Source organism: Gekko japonicus, unplaced genomic scaffold (genome assembly GCF_001447785.1).
Source record: "Gekko japonicus isolate JY-2015 unplaced genomic scaffold, Gekko_japonicus_V1.1 scaffold254, whole genome shotgun sequence".
Classification (NCBI taxonomy): domain Eukaryota; kingdom Metazoa; phylum Chordata; class Lepidosauria; order Squamata; family Gekkonidae; genus Gekko; species Gekko japonicus.
In genome coordinates, this window is record NW_015172010.1 from 941,155 (window position 1) to 962,258 (window position 21,104).

General features: G+C 43.2%; 1 protein-coding gene across 1 annotated transcript in view; it reads left to right on the forward strand.

Moving 5' to 3' along the window:
• The window catches only part of SYN2 (synapsin II), a 352,644-nt gene that overhangs the window by 273,874 nt on the left and 57,666 nt on the right, over nucleotides 1–21,104 (forward strand). Inside the window, exons 8-9 of the mRNA XM_015420237.1 lie at nucleotides 10,280–10,342; nucleotides 15,040–15,182. Coding sequence (XP_015275723.1) covers nucleotides 10,280–10,342; nucleotides 15,040–15,182 — 206 coding nt within the window. The remainder of the gene's footprint in view (nucleotides 1–10,279; nucleotides 10,343–15,039; nucleotides 15,183–21,104) is intronic.

The window sequence follows — 21,104 nt, forward strand, 5'->3', positions numbered from 1 at the left end:
CTTAGAACACAAGGCCCGCGAACGATTCCTGAAGTTTAGGGGTTTCCCCGAACAGGCTGAACAAACCCAAGAACTCTCCTCTTTTATTGCAAACTGGCTGTCCTCGGCAATGCAATTAGAAGCTGGTGTTGCCCCCATGATTGTCAAGGCTTTTCGCCTGGGGCCCCCTCCTCCGAACGACGCAAGGGACCGCAGGATATCTTAGCTGAATTCTTAGACCTACGCACTAAGTCTCATATCCTTAAAGAAGTCAAAACTAAGGGCAGGTTCAAGTACAACAACGAGGATATACTGATCTTTCCAGACGTCCCCCCCTGATGCCTTGCATATCCGCAGAGTGCTCAAACCAATCACCCTATGCCTGTCTGAAGCGGGGATCTGCTATAGATGGCTCCAAACCCGTTACCTCCAAGTCAAACATCAGGGCAAGATATTTCAAGCAGATGATCTGGACTCTGGTTCCGACCTACTAAAGGAAATGGGTATTGCCCCAGCCCATGACTCCCCACCCTCTACCAACAAAAAACAGAGGCTGGCACCCCGCATCACTGAAGTAAAATCCCGATCCGTCTAAATATGTCTCCGTAACTCTCCTCGGGATGCCTAGGCCAGTATCCTACTAGTCCCGGTACAGGCAGTGCAGACAAAGTGACTCATACCCATAGCTATAAGCAAAACTTGATTAAATATGGTTCGTTCCTAAATGCTATAAGAAAAACTTGATTACATATGGTCCGTTCCTAATTGCATTTTATTTAGGGTGGGGGGGGGGGAGGTTCATTCAGGATTCCCCAGAACGGTGAAAACAGGTTTTTATTTTGGATTTTGTTATTTTTCTTATTCTGGATCCAAAAGAAAGAGCCTTCGGGGCTCTGTGTGGTGAGTCACCACACTCACAGGGATCCTTTTTCTGAGGCCTTTCACTGGGGGTTAACTGTTACGTGTAACTTAAAAAAATTATTCCTCTCAAGTAATGCTTTTGCAGATTGGGAGGGGGGGAGGGGGGATTCTGACAAGAGACACAGAGTCCCAGTTCAATAATCCTGTATACAAGCTAGTTGTCCTTTCCCTGCTCAATTGGCTTAGAGATGTCATCTCCATTATGTTTATGATCCTTAATCTAACTACTTTATTGCTGTTAAAGTTCACAAGTGTTGTTGAAAATATCTGCTTCTTGCTATTTAAAATGTTATACTGTTTTTTCAATATAGTTTTCGCATCCTCAAAGAGTAAAATGTACATGGTAAAGATACTCTTCCCTATTATTATGCACCATGGCAGCTGAACAATTTAAAATTTTATCTCTGAATTGTAGAGGGCTCAATAATAGGATCAAGGCCAGAAGAATTGAGGCAGACCTTAAAAAACAAAGAGCGGATATAGTCCTACTCCAAGAAACCTACAAGGTAGTTTTACCCTCAAAATGGCTCACTCACCAATTTAAAGCAGGAGGATCCACCAAATCAAGAGGAGTGGCCATCCTCTTATCTAAATCGCTTAAATTTGACCACAAAGCAAGTGAAAGAGACAGTGTAGGCAGATATATCTTCATAAGAGAGAAAATTAATAACCAAGATATCACCCTAGCCTCAGTGTATGCACCAAACAAAGGCCAATTAACCTTCATTAAGGATGTGCTAACCAAACTCTCCAAATTCCGAAGAGGCTCAGTCATTCTGGGTGGGGACCTGAACTATTTAATGGACACGGGTCTAGACAAATCCAACTCTAAACCCAAAAAGTCATCTGTAAACTCCAACCAAGCCCTTCCTAAATGAGTGGAAGCCCATGATCTTAAGGGCATTTGGAGATTACAAAATGGAACTTGCAGGGATTGTACATATTTCTCTCCACTTCACAACATGTACACCTGATTGGACTATATATTGCTGTCAAGTGACTTGGTGCCTAAAGTAATCTCATCTGAAATTGGAATTCAAAGATGGTCAGACCATGCGCCGGTAATATGTACACTCAAAAACAGCGAGCCACAAAACCCATCACTATCCTGGCGTATCAATAATTTTTTATTAATGGATCCTGCAACAGCCGGTAAAATCAGAACCGAGATCCGGGAATTGTTCCAAATCAACCAGCACTGTGGGGTTCCAGTAGAAACGACCTGGGACACTTCCAAGGTGGTAATTCGGGGTACCTGCATAGTGCTACAGTCAGCCTGCAACAAGAAAAGAAACCAGGAAAAAATAGAACTATGTAACAGCATTTCACAACTTGAATCCCTCCATAAAAGGACTTGCAACCCCAAGACCTACCGTAAAATTCTGCAACTACGTAAACAACTGGAATCTTTAGATGTCGACCAAATGCAAAAAAAATCCTGTAATTGGAAATGCCTCAGTGCCACTAAAGGCTCAAAAATGTTGCGACTCCTAGCCTGGAAACGTAAACACCAGAGGGAAGAGAGGCATATTTTTAATCTGAGAGGGAAAGATGGCTGAATTAAAATGTTAAACAAAGACATTCTCCATGAGATGGAAAATTTTTACTCTACCTTATATACATCTACCAATCCCTCTGATCAGGACATCCTAAACTATCTCTCGTCTAGAGCAGACATCCCCACTATTACAGAACAGCATAGGGAATATTTAAACTCTCCAATTGACGTGATAGAAATTCGTTCAGCCATAAAACGCATGAAACTCAACAAGGCTCCAGGGCCTGATGGCTACACCATTGAATATTATAAAACCTTCCTAGAGGACTTGTTACAACACATGGAGATTCTTTTCAACAACATTCTGAGCTTGGGCTCTATACCCCCCTCTTGGAATACTGCCAACGTCATCTTAATTCCCAAACATGGGAAGGACACCTCAGACCCCAGGTCATATAGACCCATCTCCTTGCTTAACTCGGACTACAAAGTTTTTGCCCAAATCCTGACTGAGCACCTCAAAAAAATAATCGACCAGTATATTCATCCGGATCAAATGGGTTTTGTCCTAGGAAGGGACATTACTGATAATACAAGGAAAACACTGAATTTAATCATGTATGGACGCAAACAAAAATCCATCAACTCACTTGCAGTATCACTGGACATCAAAAAAGCCTTTGACGCGGTTGAATTCCGTTACCTTAAAGCAACTCTCCATCACATGCAATTCGGCCATACCTTCATAAATGCCATATCAGCACTCTACTCAGTTCCCTCAGCTAAACTACTCATCAACGGCTTATCATCCAAGCCAATAGACCTTCATCGTGGGACATCAAAAAAGCCTTTGACGCGGTTGAATTCCGTTACCTTAAAGCAACCCTCCATCACATGCAATTTGGCCATACCTTCATAAACGCCATATCAGCACTCTACTCAGCTCCCTCAGCTAAACTACTCATCAACGGCTTATCATCCAAGCCAATAGACCTTCGTTGTGGGACACGTCAAGGGTGCCCACTTTCCCCTATCCTCTTTGCCTTAGCTATGGAGCCTCTAGCCAGTGATCTACATAATGACCCAACCTTCTCAGGAATCCAAGTTGGACCCAAGACCTTTAAACTTAGCCTCTTTGTGGATGATCTGGTCCTGTATGTCACCAAGCCACTAACTTCACTTGAAACAATCCATCAGACCATGTCACTTTTCGGTTCCATATCTGGTCTCCAAGTAAGCCAACCTAAATCGATACTTTACCCAATTAACCTATCAGCCGACATGGTATGTCAAATTAAATCTCAATACCATTTCAATTGGCCAAAGAAGAGTTGGACTTACCTAGGAATCAAGATTCCCAATAACCTCTCGGAACTACAAAAACTCAATCACATGACCATTGCCGAGGACTCCTTTAACCAAATGAGGAAATGGAACATCAAATATCTTTCTTGGTCGGAAAGACTATATACAATTAAATCTTTCATCCTTCCGAAGTTCTTGTATGTATTTAGGGCTCTCCCAATTTGCATCCATCAAGACCTCTTCAAAAAATGGCAACGCTCACTTAACCAATTATTTTGGAATTACGCCCACCCCGGAATAAAATTTGACACTCTACGTCGTAAATACAGGAGCGGAGGCATAGCTTTCCCTGATTTATACCTACACTACTCTGCAACTGTTCTGTCCGACCTGGTTAGGCAATACCACAGTCCAGATGTTCTAGATTGGGCCCTAATCGAGGAAACCGAGCTCCCATCCCACACATTCAGAGAGACCTTGTGGTCCTCCACTCTCAGTAAGGTCGGTAAGACAATAAAAAACCCTTTTTTGAAAGCTATGCTGTCAACGTGGTCGGCCTACCGCCACAAAATATGCAATACAGACTCCCTCCTACGTTCCTTCACAGGACAAGGCTGGTTCCCTCCTGCGGAGAACAAAAACGCCTACCAACTATGGAGGCAGGCGGATCTCACATGATTTTATGATGTGACTTCTAAAGGAAAGCTATCAATAAAATCTGATCTGGACTATAAAGCCAAGGTTAAACACCCCTGGTTCGAATACCTCCAGCTATAGCATGCAGTAAGCTCACCCAATATGAGCTTTAGCCTCAATCATCCCTTGACGTCCTTTGAAAAGCGCCTTGCTGCAACCAAGAAGACGAAAGGCAGAATCGCCCCTATTTACGCACTCTTATTTAAAACAGGCTCACCTGCAAGTAACAACTACTAGGAAGCGTGGCACAAGGACCTAAAGCAAACCCTTACTGTAGAACAATGGGACAGTATTTGGAAAATCCACTCCAAGATATCCAGCTCAGTGACTATCTGTACAGCAGCCCAAAAGGTGTTATTATGTTGGTATCTGACCCCAGTCAAACTTTCCTACATAACGCCACATATTTCGCCCCTCTGCTGGAAACAGTGTGGCTCCAAAGCCAACTTCTTTCACAATTGGTGGGAGTGCTCCCATATACAACTATTCTGGTCCCAAGTTCTACAAAATATCCGCACCATAACAGACATTGACTTACCTCTGGATCCGATTCTGCTCCTCTTGGGTCTCTGGATGGCTAACAAACCACCTGCAAGGAAAAGAGAATTAATTAACATCTTATTGACAGCAGCCAAATCTACAATAGCCAAATGTTGGAAACAAGCCAACCCACCATGGCTTTATGGCTTTCAACAGTTTGGGATTATTTTCTACTAGAAAAATGCACTGTATATTTTGACATAAAGCGTTGCGAGCGAGAACTTTTTAGCCCTTTAGAAAAATGGTCTGTTTTCTTAGAAAAATATAAACAGGGGGCATTACTCTCCTGACTAGGGCACTTACCTTGCTATCTTTTAAGTATATAAATAGTTGAATTCGGCCAATTGAAGCAGTACTAAGTTAATTAGGTTATGATGTTAAGCTTTATCTTGGACATGTATTCGATGGGTCTCTATATTTTGTTTATGTATTACATTATCTCTTGTCATATTTAACTCAATAAAAATATATTTTTTTTAAGTGTATAGAATGGATCCCCTGCAAGCTACACACACCAAATGCACAGGGCACCTCACCCTGTCGCCCACTCCTCTATAACCTCTACAAGTTGAGGGCTGTTACAGACACCCCCTCCAGGTCTAACCAGTGCTCTCTCTGGAAAAGACAGCTGTAGTTACAGGTGACTATGGAATGGCTCAGGAACAAGCCAGTGACACCAAACTCACAGGAAAACTTCACCTGGTCAGACACACACACCCTGTGCCAGACACCGGAAGCAAGGCAAGCATTTCCCTATGCTCATAGCCCCTCCTCCCCAGTCTTCAAAGGCAGGTTTTGAAGGACAGAAAGGCAGACATCTCCAGAGTTTTGACAGGCTCCCCAAAGTTACCCCATGACAACAGCTTGGTTGGTTACCCCAGCCACATCAGCCCAGTGGAAATCAGAGTTTTCAGTTTTAAGGTGATTAGTGATACAAACTGTCTTGCATAATAAAGAGTGTACAGTTTCTTGCCCCACCAAATGTTTATGGATTGAAGTGTTGATATATGTTCATACACTGAAATAATGCAGGGGGACAATTTCAAGTATGTTCCTAAATAATAGTTATGCCTCTAGGGTTGCTTCCATAGTGGATGTTAGGACTGGCTTCTCTACAATCTCTCCAAGTTGGGGGTGGATTACATTTCTGGGGTCTCAGTTACATACCCCCCTAAAAGGTCTCCCCCATTTATACCCTCCTACACCTCCTGAGTGTGAACACCTCTGTGTGCCATGAGGGTAACAGTGGGTTTAAAGGTGCTCTTTGGGAGGGAAGAAGTCTTCCACCCCTTGCATACCACAGGCCCCCGCCACCAGGCACCAAACTCATCCTGCCAGGCCACTGGAGCCCAGCTACAGCAGGACATCAGCAGGAGTCTCGGAGCATCTTGCCCTTCATCTGTTCCTGACCCTGGGGCTCTCAGCAGAGGCAAAAGTTAGCAGCACTGCCCAGAGACACCAGCAGTTGCTAACGCTCTCTGGAGAAGAGGGCTTTGACAGCACTGATTCAGAGGGTGGGGGGAAGCATCCTCCCCTTCCACATCCCAACTCTCTGTTGCTGCTACCACCTCAAATACACCCTTCCATGGCCCCTCCCAGCCCAGCACTAGAAAGCAGCTGTGCCTCCCACCTTCTCCTATCTTGGGGTCACAGTTTGGAAACATTTCTACATCCTCCCCAGTGAGCCAGTGTTCCCTCTAAGTTGTCGACTGTTGTGAACAAAAATTCTACCTTGTCAGCCAAAACATCTACAAGCATAAAAGCTGTGAGTGAGCCTAATTATATAAAAAATTAAATTTCAGTTTACAGACATACAAAACACACAAACATGAAGGGAAAGAAAGAAAGAGAGAGAGAGAGCTGGGGGGAGGATAAAGAAGGAAAAGAAAGAAAGGGAAAGAACGCAAATAGATGGGGGAGAGGAAGGGAGGGATGGAGCCCTCGCTAATGGCGGCCAAGGGAAAGAAAGAGAGAGAGAGAGAGAGCTGGGCCTCTGTTTGGCTCCGCCACTTAGAAGTGGGAGAGCTAGTGTGTTAAACTGGAGTGAACAAGTTAGAACATGGGTATTTTGGGCATCTGTTGGAAAGTATTTCCAGTGGCTTGAAGAAACATTATTATGATATTGTCAAGGACATAGGAGTACATAATTATTGGTGAAAGTCAGGACTCTGCATATATTTCTAATGAAATTTCTGAAATATAAGGCATCCAAAAGCTTTGCCTTTTCACCTCACAGTATAGCCAAACTTATTTCCGAGAACAGGCAATGGCTTATCTCTGTCATTTCACAGCACCTCATCATTAAAAAGTACAATTATGGTATTGTTGTACTGCTGAATTTTCATTTAGGTAGTCAGCTCTTGACTGTTGGTGTGTAATGTAAGGTAATAGCATGTTGTCTTTTGCAAATATACTTTGTTTAAACTATTTTAGCACTGTATAAAAAGAAACACACTGTTCTTTTCTTCCATTCCATGTTGTGTCATATTGCAATAACAGATTAAAATGTGTGATTAGTATTTAGTTGGGCCTGTTCTGTCCAAAGGCTATACATGTCAATGCCTATTCAGATATCAGGTTTACATCTATTATCATCAGCTTACACGTAGAGCCTAAAATGGACTTTCAAAGTTTCTTCCCATGCTCTTCTGTATTCCTTTTTCCCTGCGCAAGCATTATTTCAGCATTTGATTCCATCTCATGGTATCTGATTAGAGATTTAATTCTAAGCCCTGTTTGTGAATAAGCAAATACTATATGCCTGTTAATTGGTTATATTTCAATGTTGCTCTGTTCTTGATAAAAATGTAAATAAAGAATATTTAAGAAAACAGACAAAGCATGTTGGCCCAGTGTCAGCACACAAAAAAAAAACAACCACACAAATACACCAGAGGGGAAGGGGAAGAGCCTTAGGTCAGCCATTCTAGCTTTGCAGCAGCTACCTAGGTATTACCATATAGAGGAATCCTTGTGTACAAAGGGAAGGATAGATCCCACACCCCATTGTCTTGTAACTGAGAGGAGTTTAAGGAAGACACCTGTGGTTCTGGCACCTTCTGAGAGCAAAAATCGAAGGAATGATTTAGCTGTGTGAGAGGACCATTTTTATGCCCCCAGGTTATCACAAACCATATGCTTTGTTGACCCAGGAAATCGGTTATCCCCTATTCTGTATGGGGTTGCATGCCCCCTAAAGGAGCAGGTTCATAGTTTGGGGTTGCTCCTGGACCCAGGCCTCCTGTTGGATAAACAGGTTACAGCAGTGGGTAGGGGTGCCTTCTAGCAGCTTTGGCTGGTGAGCCAGCTGCTGCCCTTCCTGGGCAGAAAAGATCTTGCTACTGTGATGCATGTCCCTGCTAACATCTAGATTACCTGAATGCATGCTATGTGGGGCTGCCCTTGAAGACTGTCTGGAAGATACAGTTGGTACAGAAAGCTGTGGCCAGAGTGTTGACTGGAGTGAGTCTTAGGGATCAGATCACTCCAGTCTTATTTCACCTACATTGGCTTCCAGTTTGGTTCTGGGCTCCAAAACTTTGGAACTTCCTCCTCAGAACAATGTCTTCCTCTATCAAGTGTCTTTCACCAGCAGATGAAGACTTTTGTGTTTCATCTGGTGTACACCCAGTAATGGTTACTGGCCCTCCTTCTAGTGTTGTTTATGTCTTTTTAATTGCATTTTATCATTTTAACTGTATTTTTAGTTGTTCAAATGTTTTAATGTTTTTATGGTGGATAATAAAAACATATAATGGTAAAAGATTACATTATACAACTTCCTGTAATGACACATGGCATTGGGCACTGGCATCTAAACTGATGATATGTCTCTATGAAAGAAGTGGCCAGAATAAGAAGAGATTTTACTTCCTTTTATTATTTTTTGGAATTAAGATTAATGTTCATTTACAAAATGATCATAATTTGTGATTTGGAATGCTTTTTCATGGTAGAATGGATGTATTATATTGGTATGTGCAATACATATCTGATGCTTTCATATCAAATCTTTTTTTAAAAAAATACAAGCATAGCAATTTTAAAAGTATAAAATGAGGATATGTATCTAGACTGACTCAGGTGGGATATTTTATGAGGAAATACTGACCATAAAATTGTGTAACTGCACACAAACAGCTTCCATATTGCACATCTTCTTTAGAAGAAAGGGAATGAAAAGATATAACAAGATAAAAAGACTGTTCCCACTATAAAGATGTATTTATTAGCCCTGAAGTGTTTGTTCATTTCCCCGACAATGGAGCATTTATCTTGTAGAAGCAGGCCTCTTGTAGAAGCAGTTCTCTCCATAGGAGTAAGTAATACACCAGACAATGGCAGAGACATTTCATACTGGAAGTTGCTGAGCCATAGTAGTAGCAATAGATCTGACAAATGCAATTGAGTTGCTCCAGTAACTGCATTCCAGGAAACAGTTGTGCAGCTCGTTGAAGGAATGGAGGGGAAGGGTATCAGCATCTTCTGCTGGAACTTACTTCAACAAAACAAACTATATTTGTTGGTAGAAATGTCAGACTATGACTCAGACCTCTTTTCCTGATTTTTTTTTTATTTTAAAAATAAATATTGGTTTATTTAGTTCACAGCATGAAACATAAAATGTAGGTTAGAGGAATAACCTATCAAGCAACACTGCTTCATACTTTCTGTCTAGTTCCCACTGAATAGTTGGTTCATGATGTAACCATGATGTAACAGCTTGTTACTGTACTAATACTCTAAAATAATTTAAAATGAAGCATTTCATGAGCTAGTGGCTTAAGTAGAATTATGGGTTACATGTGCTAGGGTTCACAGAGAGAGAGAAACACAAAAAGAAATAATAAGACAACATTCCATAGGGGTACATTTATGGACTAAAAAGAATGAAAGTGCAAGCCCTTCAGGTGTTTTGACTGAAAAAGCATTTCTTTTGATCATGTGCATGAACACATATGCCATGAAAATGCAATTTAGAGAAAGCAGTGAGTTTAAGTAAAAATTGCTCTAGAATTGACCACTGTCTGATACAAAGAACAGGGAAGTCTCCGAATTACACACTTAGTTGTTAAATAAAATAAACCCTGCTATGAAGAAGTTATATTTCTTGTGTTATCTAAACAAAAAGGCAGGACTGAGATCAGTGAACGGTACTAGTGGGGGCAGCTTGCCAATACTAATTTGCCCCATACAGACACTCAAGAGAAATTTAATTCTGACCACCAAGATTTTTAAAGAATCTATTCTACCTATGGAGAAGTATGTGCACGATAATGAAATGTTCATTGACTGAGCAACAGTTTTAAATCTTGGGGTTTTTTTCTTTCTTGCCCTCAGCTGACATTGCCAGCATTTCCTGTTGTTGTGAAGATTGGACATGCTCATTCAGGCATGGGAAAGGTACATATGCTATTTATCTGTCTTGGGGGAATGTAGTGGAGTTTGTTACATAAATACTGCTTTCTTTGAACTTTCTAACTGAAGCACAAGATTTCAGGGCAGCAACTAGGCAGGTTGGTGTTGAGAGATATGTGCTAAGCTATTACTAGGATTCAGTGTGCATAAGCCCAGCTTGTTGCCAGGCTTGCATGCATGCCTCCCTACTCTCCTTGCCTTTCTCAAACAAAGCACAATTAAGGATTCCAGGTTTAAAACTAATGCCAGTTACCCATGGTGGATGAATGCAGGAATGCTTTTTAACCAGAGTTCATTTCCCACCACCAAGGCAGGGTTCTAATCTTGGATTAAGCTGCACTCTGGTTAGTCTGCATCCCTGCATTCTTACAGTCATGGGTAGTCAGAGTTTCAGACCAGGATTCCTTCACTGTACTCTATGCAAGGACGGAGGGCGGAGGAGAAAGAAATAAAGCATGAACATTCAGGCTTAATGTTGGCCTGATCTGAAATCTGAATGCATCCGTGTTCAGGAGGCCCGGTAAGTAAGTACTTCAAGCATATGCTTAAAATCCTCCTAAAATGATTTTACTTTTCATAAGATTGAAAGAAATATAAAAGGGCAAAATGTATCAGTATGCTTGTACAAGAAATATTATATACACATGGTATAATTATTTATTTATTTTACATGGCATGTCAGTTTAGAACAAATTTTTTGATTATTCCACCACTCTCATTAGGGTTGCCAAGTGATTCTTCGCCAGGAGCGGGGGGCTCCCGGCCGGCATCGGGTGTGTGCGCGTGCGCGCGTCACCCGGAAGTGATGCAGGCACGGTGGGCACGGTGGGGGCGGGGCAACGGCCATACAAGGGAAAACCATAGGGTTTTCCCTTGTATGGCTGTGGCCCCACCCCCAGCATGCCTGCATCACTTCCAGGTGATGCGCATGCCAGGGCGGAGTTCCCCCCAGGGCCCGATTCCGCGGCGGCAGAAATCGGGCCTCCGAAGTGGGGGTTTACCCACCCCCCGCCTCCACTTGGCAGCCCTAACTCTCATATAAACATTTGAAGCTGCCTTGCACTGCCTCAGGTCAATAAATTGTATCAGTTGGAATGGAAAAGACCAGAAGTAGGTGCCCTCAAAAATAATTTACTCTGTAATGTTGATCCACTGCGTTTTGAGCAGTTTGATTTAAATCAAATATTTAACCATGAATTTTTCAACAACAAAATAAAACTATGGTTCTTTTTTTGTCTGTTTTCTGGTCTTTTTTGCCCCATCATCCCCAAAATAAAGACTCCATACACAAAGCTGGGTTCACTACCCTCCTCTCATGCTAGCAAAATTATGGTTTGACTGGTGAAGCCCCAGCCCTGAGAGGATCCCATTGCCAGTCCCCCTGACTGGTAAACCATGAGATGCTGGTTTGGAAAGCCTCCCTCCCATCATAAGATGCCTTAGAGTGCTCACCATAGTCCCTTAACTTAAGCAAAAGTGCACACTATTCCACACAACCCAGTAGTGCCTAACCAGCCTTAATTAGAACACCCCATCTCAACAAAGTGAAGCAAGTGAAAAAGAACCCTTTCTTGGCTAATCTGAAAGAATCAAAAAAATTCCTCTTTGACCCTGAAGTGACCGGTTATTTCCATCTTGCCAAAATGTTGGGATGGGTAGGTGGGCAGCTCTAAACAACAAGGGCCATTACAGGGGAGGAGCAAGTTTATAAGGTTTGTTTGCTCTTTGCCCTTGATTGGCAGGGAGCCCAGCCTCCCAGTATGCCCCTTCCAAAGGAAACTTGGTGTCTTCTTTATTTGGAAAAGGAGTTGAAGCAAAAGAAGTTCCCAAACAACTGGGAGTGGGAACTGAAATTCCGTGTGCTTACATGTGCATGCTTCTTCCTATATTTTCACACAGTTAGATCTTTTGTCCATTGAGACTAGTATTCACCCCTTTGATAGGCACCAATTCTCCAGAGTCAGAGGCATTTAACACCTCTGTTGCGTAAGATAATTTTTAATTGGCAATGCCACAGAAACAGAACCTGGTATTTTATGTATGCAAACCTTGTGCTCTAACACTGAATTATGCCCCTCCCCAATATTTAAAGGTAGATCCAGTCTACAAGAAATACCACCAATTAAGCCAGGACCCTGACAGGAAGGACACTCTTCCACACAATCTGTTCAGTGTCATATTCTCACATCTAATACAATTTGTTCAACATTTTCCATTCTAAATCGTGAAATCACATATGTCCATCTGTATCCAATTGAAAGGTTTACCATCAGGTTTTTTTCACAAGTGACAAAAGATTACTCTACATTGCCTCTTACAAAGTTACATAATTTAGGGGAAATCAAGCAGTGTCATGGGATAATTGGATTAAAATATATTATGCTGATCTGAAATGGGCTCGGAGGAATATGTAATTGGCATCATTCAAATCTGGCTAATGCTTTAACTTTTAGAGAACAGCAAGTATCAAGGCATGGTTTATGTACTTTGTTCAGTTATAATTCTGTACTCAAAAATTTTGTATGCTGCCGTTTGAAATCTGATCTCCCACATACTGAGATCTACGGAAGCTGCTAGTTAAAAGACTTCATTGTATTCCAGTGCTGAAGGCAAAGTAAGACAAAGGAAGTACTGTCAATAGTTTTATATGTGTATGACAAATGACATTCTGTAAATCAATTTGTCATGGCACTCTTCAAGATTTTATTTTATTTTTCCTCTAGTGGCATTTGAATCTGAGACATTAATTTGGTTTACTTTTATTCATAGCCTGCCTTTCTCTTAGAGACTCAGAGCAGATTACATAATATTTTAAAAAATTCTAGAGACTACAAAATATTTTTTTCAATTTTTTTTTTAAAAAAGCACAAGGTATCTAATAAACAGTGAAATAAGGCTAGAGTTACAAAATTAGAAAATAGTGGAAACAGAAAGCTTTCTAAGGTATGGCACACCATAAGCCATGCAGAATGTTGGCTGCAAAAGCAGAAGACCAGTAAAAGCAAGATGATGCATACAGTAAACATTACAAATAGACTGCATCCCATTGCGTTATAAAAGTCCCTCCTGAACTGTTTCATTATACTACAGTTCTAAGTCCCTTCTAAAAACATCATCCTGAACATTTTTTTTTTGCCCAAGCTTCTATCCCAAGATAGAAGTTTGGGAGCCTCCCTGACCTCCCCAGGCAGGCTGTTCCACAAGGTGGGAGCCACAACAGAGAATGCATAAATAACGGTCAGTTGCCAATCTTACCCATTTGCAGGGTGGCATCCTCAGAAGGTGACCATCCTACCACTTCAGTTTGTTTTTGCTTGCAGACAGATCCTAGCTTTTAATGTAAAGTTACAAATTGTTCATATGTGTAATCTTAGATGTTTAGTATTTACTAATGGGCTCACTTTACATTAAGCAGTGCATACATTGGCGCAATGCATACAGAGATCCAAAATGGGGTGCACAAAGCATCTGGATCTGTGTACACTGGCAGATCTGTTTCAGAGAGGATAAATCTCACCAATCAGCCACTTGGCAGGGGATGGGGTGAGTACAGGATTGCCAGCTCTGGCTTGGGAAATACCTGGAGATTTGGGGGATGGAGTCTGGAGAGCGTGAGGTTTGAGGAGGTGATGGATCTCAGCAAGGTATAATGCCATAGAGTCTGCTCTCCAAAGCAGCCATTTTCTCCAGGGAAACTGATCTTGGTTGTCTGGAGATCAATTGTAATAGTGGGAGATCTCCGTGTGCCACCTGGAGGCTGGCTACCCTAGGTGAATGGGGAAATTGACTCTATTCCCACACTCCCCCTTTGGAACAGACAAGTGACAACAGTTTAACGGGGAGGGGGTGGGGAGTCTGTAGTCTGCATGGACAGTCTTAGCTGTTGCGCACTGTGCCTGAGCTGGGGATATATGTTTGTAACACATATGTATAAATTGGGATTTTATTTGCAAGGCAAGTCTAACTGTTCTTTTTTCTTTCTCCCCCCCCCCCATGCTGTATATTATAACAGGTGAAGGTAGACAACCACTATGATTTTCAAGATATAGCCAGCGTGGTAGCACTCACTAATGGGCTCACTTTACATTAAGCAGTCTTGGCACAATGCATACAGAGATCCAAAATGGGGTGCACAAAGCATCTGGATCTGTGTACACTGGCAGATCTGTTTCAGAGAGGATAAATCTCACCAATCAGCCACTTGGCAGGGGATGGGGTGAGTACAGGATTGCCAGCTCTGGCTTGGGAAATACCTGGAGATTTGGGGGATGGAGTCTGGAGAGCGTGAGGTTTGAGGAGGTGATGGATCTCAGCAAGGTATAATGCCATAGAGTCTGCTCTCCAAAGCAGCCATTTTCTCCAGGGAAACTGATCTTGGTTGTCTGGAGATCAATTGTAATAGTGGGAGATCTCCGTGTGCCACCTGGAGGCTGGCTACCCTAGGTGAATGGGGAAATTGACTCTATTCCCACACTCCCCCTTTGGAACAGACAAGTGACAACAGTTTAACGGGGAGGGGGTGGGGAGTCTGTAGTCTGCATGGACAGTCTTAGCTGTTGCGCACTGTGCCTGAGCTGGGGATATATGTTTGTAACGCATATGTATAAATTGGGATTTTCTTTGCAAGGCAAGTCTAACTATTCTTTTTTCTTTCTCCCCCCCCATGCTGTATATTATAACAGGTGAAGGTAGACAACCATTATGATTTTCAAGATATAGCCAGCGTGGTAGCACTCACTCAGACCTACGCCACCACTGAACCCTTCATAGACTCCAAATATGACATCAGGATCCAAAAGATAGGCAACAATTACAAGGCATACATGTGAGCAAAGAGATTCATCTTCCAATTTGTTTAGCAAGTGACAACAATCAGATTTCTTTCCCCTTGTGAGAAGTTCACTGTAATTGAAGTTTGGGGAAAGGAAAGTACTCTACAGTATTCTGGTAATAATGTCAATCAGCATATAAAATAATGCAGATTCTAGAAGCATAACTACTTAGTAAAATGCCTTGAATAATACATCTTTGGGGGTGGGTTTATACAGTGAGAAAATTAAATGATTAAAGAACATGAAAATAAAGAAATACTGCACAAAAGTTTAAGAGATAAGGATTGTTTGAGGAAGCTCCAATTACTTTCTGTATTTTAAAGCATCCTTGTATATAAATATTTCAATGTTACAAGCCCATGGAAGTGTTTACTAGACATTGTGGCACATCAAATGCCTAAAGTGAAAAGGTACCAGCTCTCAAACATTTTGAGAATTTTCAAAAGGTTCTCTGGCTGATAGCTGCAATCATATTAGGATTGCCAGGTCCCCTTGGCACATGGGGGATCCCCGGTGTCCGGCACTGGCCAGCTGGCTGGCGGGGAAGAATTACTGCCCCAAATGTGATGTGCTCACCTCCATAAAGTATTGTCCGCAAACCAGAGCGACACCCCCTGACATCAACAACATGCCTACATCACTTCCAGGTGACGTAGGCATGGCGTGCTTCCTCCCTCCCCTCTCCTGGAGCACCCTGGTAAGCAGGCCCGTACACATGGGAATGCCTACAAGTGCCCAGCACCCTCCTCAAACACTGGCACCCTCCCCAAACAGCCGTGCCTCCCCCCTTCCCCCTCTCTGTGAAGCACTCGCCTGGCTTGCCAGGGGAGGGGAAGCGCATCTCAGCCTGCACTCAGCTTACTGCTGGTGTGATTGTAATGCCTGAGCTGCTTCAGGAGGTGCAAGAGGAAGTTGCTGTCTTTGCTCTTCTCTCAGATTGCCTGCAAAGGTGGGGGGGTGTAGGAAGGGGATGCAAGGAGAATAGCTCATTGGCACCAGGTGTTAAGGGGCTGCTCAGGGGTTTATTGTCCGGCTGCTGCTGCTAGCTAGCGAATGGAACCAGGTTGTGTCTGTAAAACCTTGAGGGGCTCTCCCAGCTTCTTTAGCAATGCTTGCCAGACATCTTGGATCCTCTGAGGCGGTAGGCTTTGATTCTGGAGCAATGCACAGTGATTCAGAGAGAATACAACTCCCAGACACAAATCCTGACCTTTCTTTATAATTTCCAAACTGTCCCAGGTGCTGCTTCTCCCCCCGTTTTTATCTGTCAACTCTTACCTATATTTCCCTAGCAACCACCACCCTGTGATGTAGTAAACTCCACTGTACTTAACTGCCTCCTTGGGGCCCCCTAAGAAAAAATTTGGGCACGGGGCTGCCAGTAAGCCCCCTGCCAGCTTGTCCTTTGGATCTGGCAACCCTAAATCATATGCAGAATTAAACCCTTGTAAACCTATTAACTTCAATGGAGTTAGAAAGGTGTTTCTTTACTTAGAATTCAATTGCATAAATTAAAAAGTATTCCTCAAACTAAATAATGTAACTTTTGAAGAAAACTCGGATTTCTAATATTTTAAATTAGCTTTGGATTAGTACTGCTGATGGAAAACCGCAAAAAATTATGCAGAAATGTTAAACAAGAGAAAATTTTGGCTAATTTTCTACCTTATGCAAGATTTTTAAATCTTTTTTTTTAAATAATTTTTTATTGCTTTTATATACTACATTCTAAGGGGAAGGGGCAAAGGAAGCTCTAAAACTAATTCAGAAGCTAAATTAAGACAAGGATCAAATTTCAGACTCTTGAGAGTTGCTGATGGAAAACCGCAAAAAATTATGCCAAAATGTTAAACAAGAGAACATTTTGGCTAATTCTCTACCTTATGCACGATTTTTAAATATTTTTTTAAAATAATTTTTATTGCTTTTATATACTACATTCTAAGTGGAAGGGGCAAAGGAAGCTCTAAAACTAATACAGAAGCTAAATTAAGACAAGGATCAAATTTCAGACTCTTGAGAGTCCCTTGGACTGCAAGAAGATCAAATCAGTCAATCCTAAAAGAAATCAACCCTGACTGTTCCCTGGAAGGCCAGATAATGAAACTGAAGCTCAAATACTTTGGCCACCAAATGAGAAGGGAGCACTCACTGGAGAAGACCCTGATGCTGGGAAAGATTGAAGGTCAAAGAAGACGGGGACGGCAAAGGATGAGATGGTTTCAGTGGACGGCGGAAGACCGGAAGGCCTGGCGTGATCTGGTCCATGGGGTCACGAAGAGTCGGACTCAGCTGTGCGACTGAACAACAACAACAAACAAATTTCAAAAATTACAGTCTTATATATCAGCCCTACAATAATAACAAAGGTACTATGTCAGGGTAGTAATTTCTAGATAAAGCTGGCTTGAGTCTTTAATACAAATCTGTAGTTTTATAGTCAATTACTATGGATGGAGGTTCGTGACATTGTACAGGAGGCAGCAATCACCACCATCCCAAAGAAAAAGAAATGCAAGAAAGCAAAGTGGCTGTCTGATGAGGCTTTTCAAATAGCAGAGGAAAGAAGGAAAGCGAAAGGCAAAGGCAAAAAGGAAAGATTTACCCAACTGAATGCAGATTTCCAGAGAACAGCAAGGAGAGATAAGGAGGCCTTCCTGAATGAACAGTGCAAAATAATAGAGGAAAACAATAGAATGGGAAGGACTAGAGATCTCTTCAAGAAAATTGGAGAAATCAAGGGAACGTTCCATGCAAAGCTGGTCATGATAAAGGACAAAAACCTCACCATCCACCCCTCCCACCGCCAATACCTACGCTTCGCGATTGGTCAACATCATTACCAATATGCAGCCCTGCCATTTGGCCTTTCAAGTGCACCAAGAGTCTTCACAAAGACGATGGTGGTGGTCGCGGCCTTCCTCCGTCTCAAGGGTATTTCCATCTATCCGTCCATCGACGATTGGCTCTTGATAGCGACCTCCAAGGATGCCCTAGTCTCAAACATCAATGAGACGCTTCTCCTCCTGGAAAACCTGGGACTACAAGTAAACATGGAAAAGTCCCAATTTCAACCGGTCTAGAAAATACACTACATCAGTGCGCAACTGGACTCCACGAATTGCACAGCCTACCTGCCACAAAACAGAGCAGCCGACATCATCAACCTAGCCACTGTCATACGTACCCGGCCCTCAGTGACGGCTTTTCAAATACAAAGGTTACTCAGACTCATGTCCACTACTACATCAGTCCTGGTTTTTGCCAAATTAAAAATGTGTCACCTGCAACTATGGTTTATCCGCAATTTCAACCCAAAGAGAGAGACACACACCACCCAACTATTCCCACCTGTCAAAGTACGGGACTCTTTACTTTGGTGGACTGTCCCTTCCAACCTATTCCAGGGAGCACCCTTCCATCCTCCATCACCCCAAATTACCCTAACTACAGGCGCCTCCCTTTCAGGCTGGGGCACCCACATGATGGGACTTTGTGTCGGAGGCAGATGGGACACTCAGAAATGGAATCGACACATCAGTTTCCTGGAACTGCTTGTGCTACAGTTTCCTGCCCCTGATCAAGGGAAAATGTGTCACGGTCCTCACGGACAATACTACTGCCCTCAGCTATGTGAACAAGCAAGGGAGCACCGTCTCCCAATGCCTCTGCAACCTCGCCCTCCGGTTATGGGACTTCTGCATCACCCACAACGTCTTCCTAGTCGCCACAGACATCCCGGGGCACATGAATGTGCAGGCAGACCACCTAAGTCAGGCAGGACTCAGTCTGCACGAGTGGGAAATGAATCCAATTTACCTTTTCCCACTCTTCCACAGGTGGGGGTTCCCCCAGATAGATGTTTTTGCCACCAGGGCGAACAAAAAGTGCCCTCTGTTCTGCAGCCAAAGTGGCAGGGACCCACAGTCTCTAGGGGATGGTTTCCTCTATCCATTGTCCAGAGGATTTCTTTACCTCTTCCCTCCACTGCCTCTGCTTCTGAGAGTGGTCCGCAAAATCATCAGCGACAGAGGGGACTGCGTCCTCATAACCCCATGGTGGCCAAGGCAACCATGGTTCTCAACCATCCTCGATCTGTCAACGGGGGTCTACCACCAGTTTCCTCCAGCACAAGACCTCCTGTTCCTAACCGAGTCCCCTCTCCTATACCATGACGTGCCACAAATGAAGTTGACAGCCTGGAGAGTAGCGTCAACAGCTTTTCTGCCCGCATAGCAAATGTCTTGCTAAACTCCAGAAAGTCCACTACGCGAAAGTCGTATCATTACAAGTGGCAAAAATTCTGTTCCTCCTTGGGTGAGGATGCCCCTTGAGCCACCTCCGCAGGTCTCGAGAAAGTTTTCAAATTCCTCCTGTTTCTCGCTGACTCGGGACTTTCACATTCCTCGTTAAGAGTTTATTTGGCCGCACTTTTGGCCTACCATATTCAAGTTGGGGGATGCACACACACATGTTCTCGTATCCACTTTCTAAATGTTTTTGAAGGGACTGTTGCACCTTTACCCTCCCATCAAAACTCCTTTTGTACCCTGCAGGGGAAGGAGGGTGGGTGGTGTGAATGCACAGATGACCACTCAAAGATCATCAGTTACAGGTAAGCAACCTGTTTATCTTCGACGTGGTATCTGTGCTTCACACCCATGGGAGATTAGCAAGCAGTAGCCTACCTGGAGGAGGGTGCTGGCAGGTCATTACTGCGAAGCCGAGGATAAGATGTGACGTCCCATGTTGGTACTAGAGTTCTTATAAACGTCTAGGGCATAGTGCTGTTTGGGTTGATTCGCGGCGGTTCGAAGGACATGCATGATGGGGTTCCTGCGCATGCCCGAGGTCTGGGCATGAAAATCCGTTAAGAGCTTGCTACGATGCCGATCGATCCAGCGCATGCGCACTGTATCCCATAGGTGTGAATGCACAGATGACTACTCGAAGATCATCAGTTACAGGTAAGCAACCTGTTTTTCTCCAGGCCAATTTTGCCTGGGATCCTGAAGGGGTTTGAGGGGTTTTTTTTTGCCATTTTCTGGGCATAGAGCAGGGGTCACTGGGGGTGGGTAGGTATTTATGAATTTCCTGCATTGTGCAGGGGGTTGGATTGATGACTCGGGAGGTCCCTTCCAACTCTATGATTAAATTGGTTCCAAGACCGGATCCAAATCGTAGCTGTTCCGGATCTTCAGAACAGGCCCCAACCAGGTCCTCTTCAGGACATCCATCAAAAAAATAATAAAATGAAATCGAAACACAAGGGCCAACGTTCAGTATTGATGAATCCAGCTCGCTCAAAGTCAAAGGAACTTTAACAAATGGTTCCAAGATCTACTACTGAGGTTAGTGGGAATACAACTCTATTAATGCCTTCTCCCAAACATCACCCCCTGGCATGGTCTACAATTGTATGTGACTTGACTACTCAAGAAGATGCCCTTTCAGTATGCATCACTAGATCTCCAATTCCACCACCTCCGTGGATATCTCCAACTTCGGAACACCAACACTCTTGTTGCTTTCCTGCACACTATGGAGCAGTGATGGCGAACCTTTTAGAGACCGAGTGCCCAAACTGCGACCCAAAACCCACTTATTTATCTCAAAGTGCCAACACGGCAATTTAATTTGAATACTGAGGTTTTACTTTAGAAAAAAACAACTCATACATTAACTTAAGATGATCCAAACAAAGTAAGGAACACAATCCCAAATGCTTTCATTTACTTAAAATTATTTGGCAGAGAATTCGACACTTTAATGATGGTCTGGGCCTGGCTGGGGTGATGGCATGCGTGCCCACAGAGAGGGTTCTGAGTGCCACCTCTGGCACCCGTGCCATAGGTTCGCCACCACTGCTATAGAGAATGGCCAGGTCCTCCGGAACTGCTAATGGAACCAAGAGG